Source organism: Cottoperca gobio, chromosome 9 (assembly GCF_900634415.1).
Source record: "Cottoperca gobio chromosome 9, fCotGob3.1, whole genome shotgun sequence".
NCBI classification, from domain to species: domain Eukaryota; kingdom Metazoa; phylum Chordata; class Actinopteri; order Perciformes; family Bovichtidae; genus Cottoperca; species Cottoperca gobio.
The window spans coordinates 13,109,985-13,134,844 of NC_041363.1; the positions used below are offsets into that span (position 1 = coordinate 13,109,985).

A 24,860-nucleotide genomic window follows, 5' to 3' on the forward strand; every position below is an offset into this window, starting at 1 on the left:
TTCATACAGCAGTTGTTGTTTTTCTTCCTCCTTTTTCTCTTTTTTTTCTTTCTTAGTTTGACCAATATCTTTGATCTTGAGGCATCAATGCGAGGACGGCCGATCTTCAGCCGGAGTTAAAGTTTCACAGAACGCTCCTGCATTATGATGACAAGTCTGCATCGTAAAACAAACATTCCTCTCACAGCCTCTTCCTATAACTGTAGAAAATAATCAACACTGTCCAACTTGACACAGTTCATTATTTAAAAAAAAAAGAAAGAAAAGAAAACCCAGCAGGTGCGTACACGCACAGTGCAGCCAGTAGAGACGTTGCTTCGACGCACTCCACTCTCTTGACATCGGAGGCATTTGTTTGTTTCTCACATAGGCCCTCACACATCCTGCCTTCTGTTATTGTGCAGAGTTTTTGTGTGTGTTTTTTTTAAAAATCGTGTTGAATGTGTTCGCTCAGTGCAAACTCTACTTGACTCTACAGCAGGGATGGATTTTGAGGACCTTGTTAGCCTGCCCCTCGCGCTCTTGCTCCGACAATAATTTTGCAATGTGTCAAACGGAATTTACAAAAGTGGCAGACGGGTGAAACCTCCATCCCTGTTGCAGAGTACGCTGTACATAAGGACAGTAGCTGTTAAGAGGGAGCCTGACGTAAAAATACATATACACTCAAGATTATCTTACACATTAGCTAAAACATAATCAATTAAACCAGTTATCAATTTCAGTTTGTTGTTGCAAAAGGCAACCTTAGATATAGAAATAAATGTACAAAATGCTTCTTAATTTATAAATAATATTATAAATCAATCAAATCAACATTTCCAAATTCACAAACATCAATACCATCAAGTGCTGTTGTTAATAAACAAACAAGATTTATAATTCCAGATTGATGTTTTACAGCTAATCCAAATGATGAAACCGCAAGTGACGATGATTTTTTAAATATGTCTGTAAAGAGTAAAATATGCCCCAGTAAAATGCTAAAACAAACATTAAATGTGTTTCCTTGCATGCATGTGGTTGCATGTTGTATATACAGAGTGTCTGTAAGCGTTTGTGTGAGCTGTACTGTAAGTGAGTGAAGTGGTTCTCAATAATGGGGATGTGCGGTGCATTATTGAGTTCATTTTCAGTGTAAGCTGTTGGTGGATTGCCAGTAAAATGTGTGTTTGTGTGTTTGTGTGTGTGCATGTGGTTGAGGCCAGCCATAGGAATGTTATGGGAGCGTGAAGTTGTAGCTTTATGGAACATCTGCAGGCCACAGTAATGATGGATGTTCACATTCACTTTCTCCCTGAGGACATTCACACCTCCTCTCCCTCGTTTTCCACTCCACTATCTTCTTTTTCTCCAACGTCTTGCTCTACATGACCCATTCGTTGCTTTTCCCTCTCATCATCTTCTCCTTTGTACTCCTTGCTTCTGTTCTGACTCTCTCCCCTCATCTCCATTTCTTTTCCCAGTATGCATTTTACCTCTCCCTCTTATTTTCTCTCCACTCCACTGTTCCTCATTCCAGGCACAAATCGCTGAGAGAAGAGAGGAGGAGAAGGAAAGAGAGCGAAGAGAAGAGAAAAAGAGAGAGCAGAGAAGAGAAGAGCAGAAGCAAAGAGACGAGAAAGAGAAGAAAGAAGAGAAGAAGAGAAGAGAAGAGAAGAGAAGAGAGGAGCGAGAGAAGAGAGAAGAGAAGAGAAGGAAGAGAAAGAGAGAGGGGGAAGAAAGAGAAAAGAGACAAAGAAAAGAGAGAAGCGGCGAAAGACGCAGCGAGACCAGACAGCGAAAAGAGCACGAATGCGAAGAAGACGAGTAGAATAAAATTATAAGAGAAGAGAATCGCTACACCTCTCTCCTCGCTCTCTCTCTCTCACTCTCTCTCCTATCCTCTCTCTCCTCTCCTCTCCTCTCCTCTCCTCTCCATTCCTCCATCCTTACTTCTCAGCCATAAAACAATAAGTCTTGAATGTCTGTGAGGAGACTGTGCTAATGGAGCCCATTAGGCTGTAATGAAATATACATTACACCATTACAGTGGACGGGGCCTGGCTGAAGCACTGCACCTCTCAAATAATAAAACATGCACAATTCAATTTCCTTCTTGTCCCGTTTTGAGTGTCTTTCCCTGTGTGTGTGTGTGTGTGTGTGTGTGTGTGTGTGTGTGTGTGTGTGTGTGTGTGTGTGTGTGTGTGTGTGTGGAGATGGAGGGATGACGGGATAAGGTACACAGTGTGTGTTTGTGTGTGTGTGTGTGTGTGTGTGTGTGTGTGTGTGTGTGAGAGTTCTTGTGTGCCTACCCTCTAGCACAGATGTGGTTTTAAAGGATGTCTGAGTGCTGAGAGCCTTGATGATTTAATATGGGTTGACCAAATGAACCACACCTTCTACAGCGCCGCCGCCCACACTTCTGACGGGGATCTGACCACTCAAAACCCAGACTCCCTTAGCAACCCCCAACATCAAGACTTCACGATTGTCAGACAGCTGCGGACAAATGAATCAATTGACCTCCGACACGTGCGCTTGACATCACAAGTGAAGCATCTGTCACTTTGGGGGAAATGAAAGTAGTCATCATGTTACCCTGTGCTGTATGACCGTGCAGTCCGGGCCTGAGCAAAGTAAATATGTCACAGAAAACAGTATGCAGATATGAGCGCATATATCCTTATAATCATGTATATCAGACTGTTGCATGGGGACATATAATAGATCAGTGCCAGATAGATCAAGCTTTTTACATTTCTAGTATTTACAATTACAGTGTAGTGGAACACCACAGCAGTTCAGTTCAGCTTCAGTAGGCACTGTATTGTTAGTGATTGTTTTCTTCTTTTGTCATCTCACCTCCTAATTTTATCTGACAGGCAGAAAACCAGATTTATTTTTTTTTGCTAATTTTTCTGTTACAGTAAATCTACTGTAAGTGTACCGGTGTGTTAATCATGAACTGTGTCGTCATTTCCTCTGGCCATGTTATGCTGACATTAATACTCAGGTACAGTTCTGAGCGACAGACAGAGAGACGGACAAACAGACAGTGTGAGAGGGGAAAACACAGTGTCTTCATGGCTCGAGATCGCACAGAGCCACTTCCTCTGAAAATGTCTCAAATGTCTCATATTTACACACGAAAGGATCGAGGATTCCGGAAATCCTCCCAACACTGCTCCTTGTTGAATTTCCAGATGTTCGAAGGAGTCCCGTTGTCCGACAAGCAGTGAGGGATGAGTCAATACATTTAAAGTCCCGTTAATCAGGATATCATCAATTTAGCCCCAGTCAGTTTGAAGCATTTGAAAAGAAGCTTTTTTGTCTCTTCCAAAGTGAAATTACTCTTAGCAAATGTCTCTCCGGGAAGGAAGGAGGGGAGTAAAGATGCACAAAGGAGAGGAAATTGGCAGGGAGGAAAGACACGGTTGGGGATGAGTTGAGGAATTTTTTGATTGCCTTTTAAATAGTTTATGATAACAGCTTCACATCCTGTACAGCGGTGCATTGCACACACGCACTTACACGGGCATCGCACGCTTCATTTCTTTCACAGGTATAACCGTGTCCACCCTAGCGCGCACACACACGCACGCGCACACACACACACACACACACACACACACACACACACACACACACACACACACACACACACACACACACACACACACACCCTCTGTCCTCCTGCGTTCAGCCCAGTATATCCAGGTATACAGGTGAGGCTTTGGCCAGATTGAGGAGCAGACTGTGGATTTCTTTGATGTTGAGTCTCATGTGCGGCTCTCTCTGCCAGCAGCCCAGCATCAGGTCGTACACTTCTTTAAGACAGGTCCGAGGGCGCTGCAGCACCCTGCCCTGGGTTATACACTCTATCACCTACAGAAGAAGACAGAAAGAGAGACTTTGAGTTTAGTCTCATCGATCGTCTTCTGTTACAAAAAAACGAAAAAAGCATGAACATCCTCAACAATTCAAGCTGAAAGTCACAAATGTCTGCATGTTGAAGGTGATGGAGCATCTGCTTGGTGAAGTTGTTTTACCTCACTTCAGTGGCATACAGTGAAAATGTCACTATGAATAAATTATTTACTGGAGTGATGAAGTTAGACGACACTGGAGCAGTCAACCAGACAAATCGAATCCAATTACTCGATAGCAGTGTTAGAGAAAATATAGTGTTTTAACACACTCCAAGACTTATATATGAATTAAAAACAACTATAGATTTTAGCTCTAAGTCTACAATAGGGTGAGGATTTGTGGATCCAGGAGAGGAGACATTTTGAAACCCAAACTACTATAAAGAAGAGAGCTCGCCAGTACAAAGAGTATATATATCATTGTCTGGCAGCGGTTTGTAAAATATCTATAATTAAGCTTTTTATAATTTCCTCAAACATTAAATACACCCTGCTGTGTATATACACATTAATGGCTACTATTAGGCTCCAAAAAACAGTTGTATCTTCCAAATTGCGACACATCCATTAAAACTTTTTTTTTTTATACTTGCAGATTATCATTCAAGGTCTCTAAATAATCCAGTTTATAATCATCATTTTTCTAATCAAGAAACTACCAACTCCTCCTCATTCTGTGATTGTTATCAGTTAGTGAGAGTAGATAAATAATTAATATCTCATTTTGAAACAAAACTCCATATCCTGTGTAAAAGATATCTGAGCGTCAGATTTGGGTCAGGAGGTGAGTGAACTCTGAATGGAGAGAGATTTAATAGATGTAAACTGCAAAAGAAGACAGTGGAAGGGGGCTAAAGGTTCATTTTAAATGTAACCAGAGTGAATCAGGAGAAAAGGGACTGCTGACATGCATAGAAAGCTGTAACCAGAGTTGAGGGCATCATAGTGATGAGGTGAGGGTGAAGGTGAAGGTGAAGGGTTGAGGGCTCTTACACAGCTTTGTTTTTCAGAAACTGGGTCAAAACCCTGAGCTCAGCAAAGGGATGATTTGTAGGAGTTATTACTCATCCAGAATAAACAACCAATTGTTTATTTCTTTTTTTATTTGTTCACTTGGTTTGTTTATTTTGCTACTCCAGAACAACTCCTCTTCAACTACACTTACATGCTCCAAAGACATCTTGGGCTATAAAGTCAAACAACAGAACATCAGCCCTTTGATATTTTCTATTTTTCTTCCTCCTTTTATGTTATCACACACTGTGTCTCAGTATGACATATATTCTCTATCAGCTTGTTCCAGCTATTTACTGGTATATTAGGTTTACACCCAGTGAAATCTGCCATCTTCCAAAAATCTATGTTTTTAATGGCGACAACAAACAATTAAAATACTCTAGATATATTAGAAAATCATTTTCAGACTAATTGATAATGAAAGTAAGGGTTGGTTGCAGTCCTAGTGTTCAATTTCTATGTTTAATGTTAGTGGAAATCCTGTTTTTAGTTGCTATTTCACTGTATGCTGGATGTCAAATCAAATGTATTTGTAGCCTATAGCCCAATACTTATTTGCTTCAAGGGACCTTAACAATCTGTAGAGCATACGACACCCTCTGTCTATAGACCTCCACCCAAAAAACCTTAAAAGGAGGACAAATTAAAGAAACTTCAGGAAGAGCAACAGAGGAGGGATCCGTCTCCCAGGGCGGACAAACATGCAATATATGTCATGTGTACAGAATAAACTCACACAACACAATAACAAAAGGGTTTGAATCCTGAACCAAAAGAACAGGATATTTGGTCGTATCAGTGTCACCAGACTAAAATAATTCAGTGGATCCATGACAAAATAAATATGGGACATTTTGCAAACCTTTTTGAAAAACGGGGGTTTAAAAATGTATTTCATGACACATCTTTCCCTGCAGCAGCCTGACAGTGATGCCTGACAACAGCACCTTTACTTTTGCGACACTGTGAAAGGTGTGCCCAGCAAAACCAAGAAAAGTTTTTAGTGCCGCTTGCTCCAAGCCACCAGCTCTGTGTTGTACCTCACCGTTAACTCAAGAAACAATGATTTGCTTCAGCTTCATATAATGAGATGGCTCAGGCCAAAGGATTCACTATAGTGTAAGAAACTTTCATACAAAAGTTATCAAATATTTAGTCGTGTTTTTAACTGAAGTGCTGTTTTCTCGTAACCCGAGGCTGCAACATCTTGTTTTCCATCACTTATTAAGATGAAGGTGCCTCCATGGTAACATTTACATAAAGTTATATTGCTTAGTACTTTGACTTCTTTTTGTTCAGATTACACATTACACAGATTAGTGACTTTATACTGTACCTCATTATTGGAGAGCTGGTACCAAGGCTGTTTTCCATATGTGAAGATCTCCCAAAGAACAACTCCGAGACTCCAAACATCACTCTCTGTGGTGAACTTTCTGTACATGATGCTTTCAGGGGGCATCCAACGGATTGGCAGCATGGTGTGACCTCCGACCTTTGAACACAACACACACACACACACACACGCAACACACACACACACACACACACACACACACACACACGCAGAAGGAGAGAGCACAAAGTCAGTATAGCGTACAGTGAACGTACAAAATAATGACGATTTAGCAAGTTTTCTGACATGCGTTCTATATTCAGTTCTCTTCTATTCTTTTCTCTTCTATTCTGCAACATAATGCATTTTGAATGCATGGTCACGCAGCTTTTTCACATTTCTCACAGAGTTCACTTAGGAATTTCAATACATTTTAAAGTAGCACTGCAAACATTTCACTGCTCCCTGAGGCAGTGGAAAGAGGCAGTGAGCGAGGTTTGATGGTATGGCACAGCAGATTGCATTATCTCCATGACTGTAGCACACCTCACTCCTGATCAGTGTGTCATTTGATTTAACTGAAGGCTATACTGGTGAGAAAGCATTGCTTTAAATTCCCTCAGACAAAGAGTTTGAACGCCTTGGAGCTCAGAAGGAACGCACTAATTAATTGGTTTAATATGAAATAAGTTGCTGGACTAGTTAAATAGTCAAATGTGCGAGTCAGCAAAACTTTAGAAGTAATCCATTATAAATAAATATCTGATAGAGTATATCTATTGCGGTATATGCGAGTGTGTGTATCCTATGTGAGTGACATTTAATTCATTAAAACATTTTTTATTAGATCTTAAGTTGTAGCATCAAAACATCAGAGTGAGTTCCAGCGATTGTCAGAAAGCATAAACCAACACATGAGCCCTCACCAGGCACTCTGAGAGACCTTTGGTCATTTCATTAAACTCTAATCTGAACTGAGCTTTTGGAGCCCGTTAGATTGTTGTATTCATTTGCTGTTTTTACTTTTCATAAACACGACAGATCATTGCAGTCTCACAGACTGTGACTGTAGGCTTGAACCATGTTTAAACTAGGTTGAGGTTGGAGCGTGAACACTGTGACATATGCATGTTAGATATGCCAGTGCTTGAACTTTTAAACCTAACCTCCTTGAAGTGAAAGTGAATTAAACCTAACCCGGTGTACTGGCTCCATATATTCTTCCTGCCGTTACTTCTCCCCCGAACATGAATCTGCCGAACCATCTGCACTCCATTGCTCCGTACAGATAGCACAATCCATTATTTGGAGGTTTATGCCTGTTATTAATGGCTTGGTACCCACACTTGGCCTGTTTCTTTGTTAGTCAGTGGGTTATTTAATGGAGTAATAAAATGTGCACGGTCCATTGATAGCCTTCAGGTTCACTGGTACGTCTGGGGAAACATATCTGCCTCCATCTCTGCAGCTCTTACTCTCCATCACCGGGCCCTCGCTTCTCTCCCCGGTTGTCTGTTTCATACTTGCATTTCTTTTTCTGTCTCTGTCAAAGTCCATTGTGCTTTATAGGCAGAACATCATGAAGTACAGTATTGCCAAAGCAGTGTTTTACAAGGGTTACGATGTAAGAATAAGTATACAGAATACAACAGAAAAAGCAACAACTATTTATACCGCACGTGCACATTTTCCTCATCTTTTATATCCTCAGTCAGAATTATAATGCTATGTTCTCAAAAACAAATATAATGTTTGCAAGATCACTTATTTACTAGTCTCTACATAATTTATACTCTGCTGTTCCTTAAGTTCATTTAGCCTATTTGTAAAGTTGAGAAAGTAGTACAAAATAGTTTTGGAAGTTATGTTACAGCTCATGATGCTAACTTCTTTAATTGCTTTTGGTTGGATGGCACAACAGATGTTTCCTAGCAACAGATTTACACATTACTAAAGTCTTAGCTTCGTCTTTAATGGTGCAACCGGATTTAGTAAATCACTTGTTTGAAAGTACCAACAGCCGGAGTAACTGAGATTTACTAATCATCATAATTTTGCTTCATCACTGACACTGACACTGAAGTGTAGTTTAAGTGTCCGACGACTATAAAATGTTGCATTGCATTGTGGGATTAATAGCAGAATGCCACTTACACTACTTTTTTTTTATCGTGGGAGTTTTTAGGGCGCCGTATAGTACATTAATTTAACACTCCAAATTCACATCAAATTTGCTAACATTAAATATAGTGCACTAAATGCATTTTGGACACAGCAATTATTTATTTTATTTTATTCTATTGCACAGAAAGTTTTCTGACATTCTTTATTCATTAATGTGTCTGAACCCTCTCACATACATTAGTCTTTTTGTTTTATTCATCATGTCTGATCATTTCCCCTGATGCTCTGAAATATTAATATTTGGCTCTTGAACCGCAGGACTACAGTTCTTTTATGTTTCTTAACTGTGTGTACGAGAGAGAAGGGCAGGCTTTTCAAAAAGACTCTAACAAGGCTGCATTGAAAGTGAAAACAGAGGAAAGAAAACAAATGAAGGAGCAGCAAGGGGAAGCCTCAGATTAAATGATCTTGTCATTGCCATCAAATATAAAGAGAAATAGTAGACAGAACACTTTCATAGATTCTCACTGAAGTATAAACAGTGCATCTCTCTGTCATCAGCTCTCTCTCTGCTTCGTCTTTGCTGTCAGTGGATTCGTCGTCAGTCTTTGTCTCCTTTCCTGTTGCCCTCGCTCTCGCTCTCTCTCTCCCTCGTTCTCACCTTCCCTCTTCGTCTCTAAGCCCGCCTGTCTGTCTCGCTCCCGCTCTGTCTTATAAATATGCATCAATTTAGCTATAGACCAGCGCCTGAGTGTTCCAGGAAAGCCTCAAAAAAGGAGGATAAATAAAGCAGAGGAGGGCTGTGGGTTCTCTGTAGTGACCTCCTGGAGGCTGTGGTATCCATAGCAACTGGGCCGGTTTAAAAAGCATTATGGGATGTGGTGTGGGAGGGGCTTATGTGACTAACTCCGCCCACTCTTTGTTACACAGGAACCCTACCTTAATTGCCCTCAGTGTTGCTATGGAAACAAAAACTCTTTCCAAGATTGCTGGTGTGTGTGTGTGTGTGTGTGTGTGTGTGTGTGTGTGTGTGTGTGTGTGTGTGTGTGTGTGTGTGTGAGTGTGTGTGTGTGTGTGTGTGCGTGTGTGTGTGTTGGTTAAATATTTTTTTTCCCCTGGAGAAAAGAGCTTGTTCTCCTGGCCCGGCCACCAGATACAGTCAAATGGTTATTGTATTGGTTTGCACAACAAATCTAGTTTTAGGACATTCAAAGCACTTAAACACACAACGTGTAATTGTCTGCCACTGGGGGTCTCTCAATCAAAAACGTGGGAGTTGTTGTCTTCACCACCTATGTCGACATTGCAGTCAGCTTCTGCCGGTAAGGTTTCCTTCAGTGTTTATTGTTCAGGAGGTATTTACTGGAAGCCGAATTATCCGCAGAGGTCTCTTCCTCTCAAAAACAAACAGACCAGGTGATTTAAACCAGCAGTTCCACATTTCTCCGACGCTGTTCAACAGACAAGGACGTCCCGGAGGGGCTGAACGCTTGATTCTCTAATAACTTACAATCAAGACATTCAACGACTAAAATCCTTCATCCGGTTGAAATAGTCAAAAATTACCAAGATCTAAAAAGCGTTTCATAAAAATGTGTCTTGAAATGGCATTAAAGTCATTTTATGACGGGCAGACAACCACAACGCTGATGTATGGGCACAAGGACGGGGATATGACACCGTTACAGGAGACCTACAATTACGCATTTCTCTATTCTCGGGTTTTCCTCAAACTATTTGTTTTTAACAATTTTATCATGTGTGTAACACTGTTACATACTTTCATTCATGTAATTATGTTTGATGCAAGTGATAGCAGGTAATGTTGTTATATTAGAGGACTTTTTGATTACTGATGAGCTTTGAATGGCACAACAGTCAATATACCGTCCAAGTAGCAGTCCCTAGAGGAAACCTCATTTAGTGATATTAACTGACTCGACATTGCTGCTTTAAACTAGCAAGTCATTTTCCTGGCCACATTTCCAATAACCTTGGCTGACAAGATGGTTTGTTTGATTATTTTTCTGTCCACTTTTGTATAGGTTTATAATAAATATAGTTTGGCAGGTTTATGTGTCTCTTTATATGCTTTTAGATATGTGGTATGTATATAATAATAATAATAATAATAATAATAATAATAATAATAATAATAATAATAATAATAATAATAATAATAATAATAATAATATAACATTTTTCACAGTTGTGTGCAAAGAATTATTCTCTATATGATATATTTTATTGTGTCGACAGTATCATCTTCATGTTGATGTGCAGTGTTTTGTCTCGCTCGTGCACAGATAACTGCTCCACTATGGCCCCTCAAGGTGCTCCATTAAGATGCTGTTTTTCTATGTTGGTCGGGACCCAAAGACAGGTTGTAAAAAAAAAAAGCCCACACCATCCAAATGACTCTGCAGAGATTGTTTAGCTCTTCTTTGTTGCCAGTGTTTTTCTACAGTCTGTGTCAGCAGCGTAAAACATTCAGGCTCAAACGTTAAAACCCAAGCAGACATTTAATTTCCTTTCATCCTACACATTTGGGCATGAAATCAGTTTAGGGGAGGTGAGGTTAAATTCCTCCCCAACACACACACACACACACACACACACACACACACACACACACACACACACACACACACACACACACACACACACACGCACACACACACACATACACACTCACACACACTGAAAAATGGCTGCATGGAAAGGCTCAAGGTTTGAATTGTGGCATCCTTTCTGTCTTCTGAAGCGCTTGTCAGGTTCATTGTGTAACAAAGGATTCAATGACGTCACCCCAGCCGCTTTTAGTCCAACGCCTCTGCTTCTATTTCCCTACACAAATGCACACACACACACACACACACACACACACACACACACACACACTCACACACACACACACACACACACACACACACACACACACACACACACACACGCACGCACACACACACACACACACAAACACACATAGCACTGGGGGGGACGCCTCCAATTCCTCTATGACTCATCTTTGCTCCTGTCTGACGCAAGAGCATGACTGGGTCTCTACACACACACACACACACACACACACACACACACACACACACACACACACACACACACACACACACACACACACACACACACACACACACACACGTCTCTCCTGGATGCTGAAACATGAATGGATCACTGTGTTTTACCTCCCACCAGGATGTACCTCTCTTCTGCTTTGCTGTTTTCTCCCTGTCTGTCTACCTTTCTGTCCTTTTTTGACATTTCTTGCTGTTTTTCTGTCTCTAATATCCTGCTCTGTGGATGTCTAACGCTGCAGCATTGTGTTATTATTGACTATCCTGTGCACTGTACGCAGGCTGCCTTGCCTGCAGACCTCTCCTCTCCCTCCTCAGCATGTGTGTTGCTTTATAGCTCTATTACTGCCTTTTCTCCTTTTTGTGTATTTATTTGTGTCTTGTTTTCTTCCCTGCCTGGCCTCCCACCCTTTTCCCTCCATCTCTCTCTCTTTTCCATCTCCTTTCATCTCTCTGACACCCTCCCTCCTGCCTTCGTCTCCCACACTTCCAGCTCTCTCTTTCTCCCCCTCTCTTTCTCTAGTACTGCCTCGGCATACTAAACAGAAGTTCTCTGATTACTTTTCTTCCTGAGAAACGTTGGATACAACTGCGAGGCTCGCCACCACTGCCTTCGCCCGTTGCCATGACTACAGCCTTGGCGCTTAGCTTTATTGAGGAGGGGTGAAAGGAAGGAGGATGAGGAGGGGGATGCTGTGTGTCGTCACACGGAGAAAGTACAAAAGAAAGCCACAAAGGAGAGACCTTAATCTTTTTTTTACATCTTTAATTTGATGCCATGCAGAACTAGTTCCAAATCTAATCTCGACAGTGTTCAGAGAAAGACCCACGAAAAGTACAAAAATACTGGATTATTTTATTTATTTTTCTATTTTTTCTCTTTACATCCCAATTGTCGGGATGTAAAACATGTTTTTCTCAAATAAATTAGGCACCCCAGCTTTAACAACAAACATAACTAATGAACAGGCTAATTAGCTAAAATAATATAATAAAATTATAATATTGGATTGAACAGGATTCTTGGTTGCAGCTGCAGCTACAGTAGTGCGTCATCTTAACTTTTTATCTTAGTATTTCTTTATCTACACTAAGCATTTGTTCATTATTGTGGTAACATATAAAGACATGCTTGTACATCAAAAATAAAATGCATCAATCAACGGCCTATAGATCATCGTTATCTTTCTGAATGTTATTGTTAAGGTTATACTCTTTTTCCCTCCTCCTCCCAGTTGTCTGTCACTGTCACTCATGTCAGTGTGTCACAGTGGACGAGAGAAAGGGCAGGAAAAACGGACAGTCACTATCAATCAATCAGTACAATTTATTAGATTTCGGCCTTTTGGGAAGGTGATAGATTGCTGTTCAGAAGGAAAAGCTGCTAAATGTCCCTGCGACACACACACACACACACACACACACACACACACACACACACACACACACACACACACACACACATCCACACACACACACACACACACACACACACACACCCACACACACACACACACACACACAAACTAATACACACAATGTGCACGCAGATATGCATTTCCTCTCCCCTAAATGTTTGGGGAGTAGCCCTGGCATAGTCTGAATAAAGAAAATAGGATACACACATCACAGAAGTATTGTCAGTAAAACTCTTTCTTATGTTGTATCTTAGAGATATTATTTATTATATGTAATATTTTATGTACATAATATTTTAAAAGCCTTGAATATATTTACACTTTCGTTGATTGGCCCTTATAACATCACATATTATCAATGATCTTTAGGGGAGTTTGTGAGGTTTTTTTCTTTCTTTTCTTTCTTTCAAATATTACTAAATTGCTTTTATTATTATTTAAATATATTGGTGCTTGTCTACTTGACTTAATAAAATAATAGTGAATACATTTATATAGTAAAAACTTACAACAACTTTTCTTCTCTGCGTCTATATTTATATATACATTTACATCACAGTTAGCTACATGTATGTTTAACTTCACTGCACTACCTTCCACAGCAAGTAACTCCATCAGAGTCTGTCAGTCATGCCCATGCAGGGGAGGAGCAGAGAGGGACTCATGCAGCAGGGAAAGGGTAGAGGCTAAAAGAAGGGCCAGAAAAGATATCGACACATACACCTACCCTGTAGTAGTCAGTGCTGTAGACGTCTCTGGACATGCCAAAGTCTCCAATCTTTACCAGCAGGTTCTCGCCCACCAGGCAGTTCCTGTTGGTCAACAAACACACACTTAGTACACAATAATTGCAACAAGATGTTGTGCTGAGTTTAAATAAAGTTTGTGTTATATAGCTTGAGTTACCTCGACCTCTAACATATATATTTTTTATACCTGAGAAAAGTTTAGATGTCAGAATCAAATTTCTGAAAAGTAACAGTATATCTCTGTATTTTGATATGGTGTTGTTTCATTACATGAGACTCATTGAAACATTCACTCACTGTGGAAATACAAGGATATAAGGATAATTTATTTTCATTGTACAACAGGGTTGTGCAACTAAATGCAGTTATAGTCCAATTCTGCTACATAAGAAAAACAATAAGGAAAAAAAGTAGAAGCTCTGTACTCGGGTGGTACGACAGTGGATACTCTGTTGCTTGCCAGATGGCAGCAGGGTGAACAGGCTGTGGCTGGGGTGGGTATTGTCCTTTAATATTTAATATCTAATATAAAATTGCTGTTTTACAGAACATCAAGTCAAGTTTTCTCTACTGGCTACTATCTTTTTGTCTGGATTAGTTTGTGCATTGATATAATATTAAATACTTCCAAATGATGTCAAGTGTAGTCTAACCACATACATACATCTCAAGGACAACATGAGGAAATAGGATTCATTAATAGTCTTCAATAAGGCCATTTAAATAAGCACAGAGTGTAGAAACAGAGTAAGTGATAAACCTGGTGGCCAGGTCGCGGTGCACAAAGTGCTGAGATGCCAGGTAGACCATGCCAGATGCTATCTGCTGGGCGATGTGCAGCATCTGAGACTGGGTCAGCTCCACAGGTCTTGTGGTCTGGCCCTCTGCCATCAGAACCGCATCTGGACCGTGAGCCCTGCAAGGGAACATGTGGAAAACTGTTACGTGAGCCCGGTTCCTGTTTGTTGGAGTCATGTGTCGTCTGTGTTTCCTGTGCAGTGTTACTAGATATCAGCCTCGTATCAACCATGTCAAATATAAAGTCTGCCCCTCTATGAGAGGGTTCAGAAGATGAAGCTGGATTTCTTTAAAATATCAGTAGAAACTTCTCCTGTACAGTCTTTGTCTATTGATGCCTCTGTTTTCATGGCGACATTTCAGTCAGGAAAACGCTCATCATAGATTTAACCACGTATTGAAACAAATACAAATACAGTTAAGCTTAGCGCTGATGGCTCCACTCTTAACATGCTCCTCGGATTAGCCAGCAGTATGCTAAACCAAGACAGGGAGAGCATTGAAAACCCCCGATGAGAATATAAGGGGGGGCAAACCAATACATTGAATACCATTTTAACCTTTGTGCCATGACGGGACTCTAAACTAGAAATGTGGTGGAGGCAAAGCTTTGCCAGCAGCAGCGGTGTGAGGCAAAATCGGTGTAGCAGCTCCCAGTGAGGAGGGAGCCATGTTTAAATGCACCACCTTGTTGAAAGAATGGGCTGCGATTGGTGTGTGACTGATAAGAAACAATGATTCAATCAGCTTTGATCATAGTTGAGGTGTATGACTTCCATGTCTTGCATGAACTAACACGATGCTTCGTTTTTTAAAAAACATTTAAATTCTTCAATATGCTGCTATCTTGATCACATTTGAATGTAATGAAGAAAAGAGCCGTGCCTGAGGAACTTGTTGAGGTCTCCATGTTTCATGTACTCAAACACCATGATGAGAGGGTCGGTCTCCACGCAGACTCCATAGAAAGTCACAATGTGTTCATGTTGAAGGTTCGTCAGCAGCTCAGCTTCACGGTGGAAATCTTTCCTGGCATTTTCACTGGCCTCTTTAAGTGTCTGCACACACACAGAAACACACACACACAGAAGTGACATTTAATACACTGACGAATGTAAACCTCACACATTATGCCACGTACACTATTGCCAATTAGTCATTTTCACAGCACACCCAGTCTTCTGCAATTTATGTGGCTGATGTCGACAAGAAAATAAAAAAAGTGAGTGTCTTGCCTTGTAAAAGTGATATACAGCAACTCGGCACACACTGTGAAATTACTGGCACCAAGCATGGACCGATACAATGGCAGAGCAGAAACACATTTATATTAATGCAAGCCATTACAAAGTACAACACTGTTTACATTCAATTTAATTCCCTAGTTCCCCTTGAAATGAATCCCATTCTCCCATGAATCAGGAAATATGTCAGGGAAGTCGTCTCACGCAAGCATCTGTGAGAGAGACGGTATACAAGAGTGTGTGTGGAAGAGAAAGAGTTGCAGGAAACGAAAGTGATACGGGGTCTGTATTCATTTCACATCAAAAGAAGAAAAATGTAGATAATTTTTCTTCTCCTGCATGAATAATTGATTCTCTTCTTACAGTATATGACATGAATATACATTTGACTTCCACCTTGTGTGTGTGTGTGTGTGTGTGTGTGTGTGCATGTGTGTGTTTGTCTGTGTACTAACATCGCAGAGAGAAGCTCCTATTACACATATATGTTTAAAGGACAAGGAGAAGTCACTAAGAAAGCTCAGGATGAAGGAAACGATCCTCAACCTTTCAGCTGGAACGCTGAGATACCAGAAAATGAGATGAACAATGAGAGTAGTACCCACTCATATTCAACTGATAACGTATCATAATCAAACGAATGCGTGGTCATGTACATGACAGGCTGTAATGTGAGACTACATGATGATTATATGGTGGTTTACAGTATGCATACTAAATGAAAGCATATGCTCCAATCTCAGTCTGAAATTGATTTCAGATATATATTGCAAATCTTGGTTGGAGAGCCCCCTTGATTATAAAAAACATTGATACCAATTGATTACCGGTTATACCTTGTATTTTGTAACAAAACAATCATAAAGCTTGGTAATATTTGTGGATTTCTCACTGTATAAGAAGCCAGCAAAAATAATTATTGATAAGTCATTAACAAACCATATTATTGTTGAATTCAGAGACTTTCCTGTGAGCCAGAAACATCTACATTTGAACTATCACGCTCTGAGTCTCTTCATATCAATGCAGCGTTAATTCCCAGGCTAAAATACATAACATTGCGCTGTTAGTCATCCAGTGTGCGCACATTCAGGTCCCCAGACAAATAAGACGCAATCAACAACCTCGAGCCAGGGAATGTAGTGACTCACATTTACATGTGAAGGCAACATTATTGAAAGCGCTAGGTGCTCATGATTGATGGCATGCAAACGTGTATAGGCGCGTGCATATTTCCTCTGCACGTGTTAAAGTGTGCCTATGATCGATGGCACCTCGGTGTATGATATACAACAACAGTAAAACCAGGACCATTAAGGTCTATTAGTGAGTGTAGGTTATGTGATGTATTGTACATGTTTCTGTTATGTAGCATGCATGACAGAGTGCATCATAAGTACCGTATGTACATGAGTACTTATGATGGGAGGGGAGAAATTTAAAATGGAAAATACACATCAAAATACGAATCGCTGTTTTTTCTTTCTCTCATTATGCTGAACCGTGGAGAAACTATAATGAGGATTACATTCACTGAAAAACCTTTATGTACATTATTAATATATTTAATATATAATTATTTCATTATTTACTATTTAATATTTGACATTTATATTATTTAATGAATGTGTGTCCTTCATTCACTATAACAATGTGCATCAGCAAAGACCATGTTGCCAATAATGTAATTCAGAGAGTTCTGCTTGCGTCCCGAGAGGAGATGAATGTGTTTTGTTTGTGTTGCTTCCAGCATCTAAAACTAACCTCAATTTAATTACTGTACTTTCTACCAAAGAAATATTCCCTTTTAGTTTGTTTTGTAATTTGCATGAACTAAGTTAAACAAGGAGGTTTCCACCAGCTTTCATCACGTCTCCTCTTTGTTGATGCAGCAACAAGGAGGACGAGGAAAAGACAACCGGAGAGAAACGGTGAGTCATACCAGTTGACAAAAAGACGAGGACGAAAAGAGCATCGAGAGTGTGCTATAAGCAGGTGGTACATTAGCTAATTGATAAACAAAATCCGATGAATTGAGAGAGTCAAATCAATGAAGTGACTCTAATGACTAAATGATTCATCTGCATGCAACCACACCTATGGCAGTTTGAAAAATACACTTTATTTTTAGTGTAAGTTGAATACTTATTATGTAATGTTTTACCAGATTCTAGAAGCAGTACAGGAACGCACAGCATCTTGTTTTACAACCAAGAGCTGTGCTTCCTGGGATTTTCAGGTGCATATTTTACAGAGCGCTCAGACTGAGCTAAAACTAAGCTGGCAGCAAACATCAGCGGGCCAGCAAGCGGTTTAGGGAAAAGAAGGTGGAGGATTTGAGGAGAGGATGAAGGACTGCAGAGGAGAGCGAAAAAGCACTGCAGGTGAGAGTTAGAGGTGAGGAATGGAAGACAGAGGAAGTGGGGACAGAAGGAGAGGGAGGGGGGGGGGTCTCTCACAGGTCATGTATTGTTAATGAGAAGATCTCCACCAATCAGATCCTGTTTCACCACAGAGCATCCTTGATGGAGAGATGCATGGGCGGATAGATGTGATGCAAGGATGCTCTTTGGGAAAGCATTCAATTTGACCCTGGAAGTCAGCGGTTTGTGTATAATTCCACCTTTTGCTTCAAGAAAAACCATTGAAAGGAACAACTTTCCAACAATAGCAGAGGAAATGGAGGAGTCTTAAGAATGCATTTCATGCTGTACACTGTTCAGTTTTTTCAAATGTATATCAGACCCCATTGCAAAATATGGTAGAGAAAGGAATAACTTCAGCTATAATAATAAACATTATGGGCTTTATTTTGGTCCCATCAATCATTCTGTAGGAGCTGGGTTTTTCAAAGAAGCTCACATTGAAACTCATAAAATACCTTGTTTGTAATGCAGACAGGATGGTGTTTCATTTCAATATGTCCTTTGATGTCTATGAAATGTGTGTTTTGTTCAACTAAGTGATTGATATGAGTGATTCGTCACTTACACTGTACTGTTTGATAGGCTGTCACATTTTCAGAACAACAGAGCAAGAGAAAATAGTCTATTACAACAAATGTTAAGATACAGGACTGTTAGAAAACATCAAATATATTCACACAATTCTACAGTATAAAGTCTTCCAGCTAGACAATGTCTCTGTCATGCTTGATTCAAATCGTTGCTGTTCCATGAAATTAATAAACTTGTGTCTTTCATGTACATTATATACTTAGCTCAAGATTGACAGGAAAGGGGGAGAGAGAGGCGATGACATGTAGCAAAGGTCCTGGGTCGGTTTTAAACCTGGTCCACGACACAACCTCAGTGCTCTACCAGGTGAGCTACTTACCAGGGCGCCCGGGATTATAACATTTGAACAGTAGAAAGATTTGTTTACTCTACTTTTGAACGTAATAAAAAGTAATACGACCAGCAGGCCCTCAGATTACCTTGACGGCCACCAGTATCTTCTCCAGGTCAGGTGAGAGGTTGTAACACTCGGCCAGGAAGACTTTTCCAAATGCTCCTTCTCCCAGCTCTCTCTTCAGCACAATGTTGTGTCTCTTAATATGCTGGACGACTGTTGAAAAGAGCAAAGACAAAGAGAAAGAGAATAACTCCCATTAAAATGTTGCCATCTTGGTTTACAAACACTATGTAAGTTACATAAGGTCACAAAAACGAGATGTCTGATGCAGTGACACTGTACTGTATGTCTAATACACGTCAGGTCTTTAACATAACTTCTGAAGTGGAAAAGATGTAAAATGTATGGGGGCTTTATATATTTTTTTAATGTTTCTCTGCTTCGTCATGTAAATTTAAAAAACATGCCCTTCTCTCTCTCTGCTTCATGTGTGTAATCTCTCTCTGCCCTCTGCTCACCCACAGTTGGATCAGAGTCGACAAACCAGCTCTCTGTTGCTAAGTAACTTTTGACTCCATGCCAGCGGATTTGTTTTGTAAAAATGTTGGCAACTTATCATGATGATGATACAAGACTTTGTTCCACATAACAGCGTGATGCCCTGACTATCACCTGGCTAAGCCCTGTCTTTTTGACTGCTGGCCAGATGTGCAACTGTCTGCCTGCAATGAAACACCTAATTATCCTATAATACATGCACCTATAACTTCTTGAACACACATACACACACACACACACACACACACACACACGCACATGCACACGCACACACACACACACACACACACACACACACACGCACACGCACACACACACACAGTGTCTAATTCTAGGTGTACGATTGTGATGGAGGAGAATACACCCACTATGCAATATGTGTGTGTGTGTCTGCATGTGGGCTCTCTGTAAGGCTTTGAACACGTTCAGTTTACAGTATGACAGTATGACAGTATGACAGCCTGTCTCCTGCAAATCATTGTCTACTAGACTAATTTGGTTTGCCAGTTGGTCATGGTGGATGATGAGCGTGCAAGAGCAGAGCTTCGTTACGGGAGATGTGTGTTGTGGTTACTTCAGGTTTAGGCAACCAAAGCACGTTGGTCAAGGTTAGTGTCAGTTCTTGGTTAAATGTTAAAAAACAACAAGTTGTGTCTCGTGATTCTGTGATTCAACACACACAGTTGAGTTGTTTAACGTTCAAGCCAGATGACAATTTGCCCCTAAGTGCTTGAGTGCTTAAACATCAAGCTTTAGTTTCAACAAGCAGATATTGTGTCCCAGAGCAGAAGTCGTGTCTCGTTACTGTAACAAAGTCGGTTTTTGTGTACTGGTATTTTTTAATCTTACCTATATATCTATACAGCTCTTATTTTGGCCTTGCAAAATGAAGTTTTATCATTAGATACAATAATGAATCCATTATAGCACTGTAACCTTTTATTTATTAATATATTTACATGTGACATTGAAGTGGTTATTTCATGCCCAGTGAGGCAGTGGGCCAGAGAGGCAAAGAACAAGCAGAGAAGGTGAACATGGACCAGATTGTGGAGGTCGTCGCGGTGCACAAGTCTCACACAATGCTCGCACAAAGCCGCTGGACACGTTGTGTACTGTGTTTGTTTGCTTTAACATGTGTGTTTGTGGCTGCAGCCGCTGTGGCGGTTTTAGTGCTGATACATGATCTCTGTGTTGTCTGTTATTTTATTGGATGGTGTCATGTTATGTAATTTATGTAGTTAAATATTGTGTGTTGTTTTTTTTATATATAAGTACATTGTTACACAACTCATTTTTACTTGTACTTGAACATCTTAGTTTCCAATCCAGCCCGAGAGCATATAATGTATAGAAAACAAATGAAATACCTTGTCATTAAAGATTAAACCATTAGCATATATGTGCAAACTATAAAAACATAATGTTTCCATGAGAAAAGGTTGAGTGTGGTATCACTGTGCTAAACATCATGGATGCTATGTGAATATATGTTTAATAATATGTATATATTCTCTCTTCCTCATGACATAATTGTTTTCAGTTTAAAAACACCTGCAATTCCCTATGCAACAGCAACACACAATAAGCCCATATCCCCACAAGCTACCCACTATTTAACCAGATAATTACCTCACAGCATTTCCTCCTGCAGTGGTGTAATAAACGTTCATCCTTGAAAATGCCTCGCACCACTTCTCCTTAATTAACACCCTAAAATAGCAAATAAATTGATGTGTGCAGACCAATACTTCCCCTGTTGCCTTTCTTTCTTTGGCAGGAAGATTTGGTGTTTGTTAAAATGTGTCTTTATTGTTAGATTCAGAATGTGTCATTGCAACTCCTTTTGCATTCATATATTCAAGAATATTCCGTAATTGCTGCGCATAGCAATCAAGAACTTTTAAAATTAAGTTATTTTATTTTGTATGGCCTCATATCGTTCAAATTCTGCTTTCCAGCTGTCTGCCTTTGCCAATTTTACACTTCTTCTACCCTGCTTTCATTATTAAACTGTATCTCTTTGTGCAATGCTACACATCACCCCTCTTCTCTTCAAACAGTATGCCTATCCTTAATTAAGATCTACAGAAATATTATTCCCCATTTACCAAACTCTACACTCTCTGATGTTTTTCCTAATTAGTACCCATTTTCCATGCTTATCATATTCACTAATTTTCCCTCATTTAGCATCCCTCCATCAAGTCTCATTATCTTACTCTCACTTTCCTTATTTAGCACCCCGCAGCTCCATCATTTATTTCTCCCTGTTGCTGTTCCCCTCCTCTGCTAAACCTATCACTTTTTAATCAACATCCTCAAAACATTACCATCCAGGCATGTGTTCTTCCCCCATTCTGTTGCTCCATCACTCTTTTTTCCCATCACTTGTTTATGACGGTGCTGACAACATTAACATCACGAGGAATATCATTTCCCATCAACCACCTTGTCTCCCATATTTTTCCGTCTGTCCTTTTTCCTCAGTCATTTGATCTCTCCACACCTCCCGATAGAGCCACCACTCACACCTATCCTCCTCCATCAGCATCTTTATAAACAACCAAAGAAATTAATGTCTCGGGACATAATTATACCCGCTTTTCCCATCTGCCTCTTCTTCTCTCCCTCCTTCCCTCGTCTGCCCAATATCTTTCCATGAACCTGGAGGCTGACATAAAACTGTTTGGAAATGGTGTGTTTGGCAGATTGAACAAAGCAATATGATACTTTCTCTCCATTATATTCCTCATGCAGTTAATGTCATGACTCTAATTTTTACTTTTCCTTTTCACTACACCTCCCTCTATTCATTAACCGCTCCCAACTATGCGCCCTCCTATCAGGAGGTGTAGTTGTAGTTTAATTGTGACCTACATTTTCATAATCTTTGTGTGTGTGTGCGTGTGTGTAAATGGGTGTATTCAAGTACTGTAGGCACGTGTCGTCTTGTGAATAACATTTTCCAGAACAAAGTTAATCCTCATTCCCTAGATACAACAAAATACAAACCCCGTAAGATTTGCTGTGATGGAAACAATGGAAACATTGAGAGATACTGTAGACAAAGCCAAGAGGAAGGTGTAACACAACAAAGATGTGATGAAGAAAGGGAAAGGTCTTTTTATCCTTTGGTTTTACATTTAACACATTAATCCAGTTTTAGATAGGGTAGCAACTGTACACGAAAACCCACATTTTTTAAACTCATATGGGATTTGGCTGTTTTTAATACAAACATTCAAGTATTTGTTGCTTCTTTTCTTTTTTTACTCGGCGGGACAGGGACGGCCCCCTGTGCACTGTGTGGGAGGATCGCTCCCTGGCAATGGCTTGCCGTTGTCGGGCGCATCTCCTTCACGCCGCTTTGCTACGACCGGCTCTCGGTCAGGTTAATATTTACCATGAAGTCATAAGAGTGGTGTCAATCTTCTCATCTAACTTTCAGCAGGAAATCCTCACTACAGCCCTCCTTTAGTTGTTTGACATGCACACTAACATCCTGCGTGCATGTACTGTACATGTGGGGATAAAGAAACCATACACTACCGCGGTTACAACCTATGCAAGTCCAAGAGTGCTTTATTATAAGTCTTTGAAAAGACATGTGACACACTCTCAAAACACTCTAGCTCCTCCGATGTTATTATTGTTAATGAGGTGTTCACTTCAGAGGTAAGCTGTACAACTGAAGCTTTGCAGCACAGCTAACAGTTTCCGTAATTACACACGGATCCATCATCTCTGCAGAGTAATTGTTACTTTATTCCTGCCAGGAAGAGGGCCTAGTAGAAATGTATATTCAATAGTACAGGCCACAAGCTGGTTAAGGCTGGAGTTTGGTTCCTGGCATGCAACGTAGTGCCACTTAGCCAAACTGTGTCCATCAAAAGCTGCCTGGGTCAGAAAAGGCAGAGTGCCAAATAATCGGTCAGACACATTCAGTATTTATGCTGCCTGTCTGTGAGTCAAAGAAACATACAGAGTAATAGTTGTAATAGCTGTAATATATTAAAAACACACACGCAGCAGTACATTATTGACTTTCATTGATCCTCAGACTGGGATTTACAGCCTAAAGACAGGAATAAAAGCGTTATCTTTAAGTAAATCCTGCTCCACTGAAGAGGTCAACCTCTAGTCACCCCCATTATTATATCTCCTTCAACCTTGCTCTAATGAAAAAGAGCACATACACACACACACACACACACACACACACACACACACACACACACACACACACACACACACACACACACACACACACACACACACACACATGCGGTTTCATAATTTATTGCAACGCAAGGCCAAAGCCTGGAGATGCCTTTATCACTTGCCATGTTGATGGACCAGGTCAATATCCTTGTGTGCTCTCCGTCTGTCTGTTTGACTGTTGTCTCTTTCTGTTCTACTCATGTTTCTCATTTCTGCTAGATGAACTCTTGCATGTATGTTTTGCTGCCTTCGGCTCTGGTGATGTGTACGAATGAGTCACACATGAACGTCTCGTATTTATGAATGGATTTGTGCTCAACGTATGCTGGGGCGTACAGACACACACACTTACAGATAAATAGACTTTTCTCGCTTTTTCCCCTCAAAATTGACGGCTTATCGTCGGCAGCTCCAAGGTCATTGCCATGACGGCAGGAAAGCTGTTGCCATGGTAACCTCCGTGTATCACAAAAGGACAGTTGGCTTGAATACTTTGTAATATAAAGCTCATGATGGATTGATAAACGTTTTTCAACATAGTTCATTTGGGTACAAATTAAAGATAAATGTTTTTTTTACTCACATGTGTCGGTTTTGAGCAGGCTGTTTGTGCTCCTGAAGTACTGAGGGTTTTCTATCACCGGGATCTTGGTCATGCCGATGATTACCGCGTCGGGGCCCATCTCTGAGGATGAGGGAGTGTTGCTGCCGTTTGAGACATGGTGAAGAGGAGAGGCCGAGTCATCATCGTTACTGATCACAGAAGATGGTCCTGAGAGATCAGAGAGCGAGAGAGTTTTTTAATCTTTACCGTGAGAGACAAAACATTTCAGTACACATGGCAGTCATGTTAATAGTACAAGAAACCAAATTAAGTTGTTAAGAAGTTATTAGCAGAGGCTGAGGAGATGAGATCTTAAAGTGAGGAGAATAAGCTGTTATTATTGATCATAATAGACATCTAAGAGAAGGAGGGTTGTATTTTATAACATTAGTTTGAACATGTAAGATACAAAACGGACAGTATTCATGTGT

The 24,860-nt window shown here is 40.3% G+C and overlaps 1 protein-coding gene across 2 annotated transcripts in view; it reads right to left on the reverse strand.

Annotated features, from left to right (window-relative positions):
• Positions 1 to 1,888: 1,888 nt before the first annotated feature.
• Positions 1,889 to 24,860, reverse strand: part of ntrk2a (neurotrophic tyrosine kinase, receptor, type 2a) — a 72,852-nt gene continuing 49,880 nt past the window's right edge. The window contains exons 14-20 of one of the 2 annotated variants that reach the window (XM_029439318.1): positions 24,409 to 24,597; positions 19,126 to 19,256; positions 15,331 to 15,503; positions 14,408 to 14,563; positions 13,620 to 13,710; positions 6,265 to 6,423; positions 1,889 to 3,867 (exon numbers count right to left, since the gene is read on the reverse strand). In XM_029439318.1, the coding sequence (XP_029295178.1) occupies positions 3,682 to 3,867; positions 6,265 to 6,423; positions 13,620 to 13,710; positions 14,408 to 14,563; positions 15,331 to 15,503; positions 19,126 to 19,256; positions 24,409 to 24,597 (1,085 nt within the window). In that variant the 3' untranslated portion in view covers positions 1,889 to 3,681. The remainder of the gene's footprint in view (positions 3,868 to 6,264; positions 6,424 to 13,619; positions 13,711 to 14,407; positions 14,564 to 15,330; positions 15,504 to 19,125; positions 19,257 to 24,408; positions 24,598 to 24,860) is intronic. The other variant, XM_029439319.1, reaches the window with a different exon arrangement.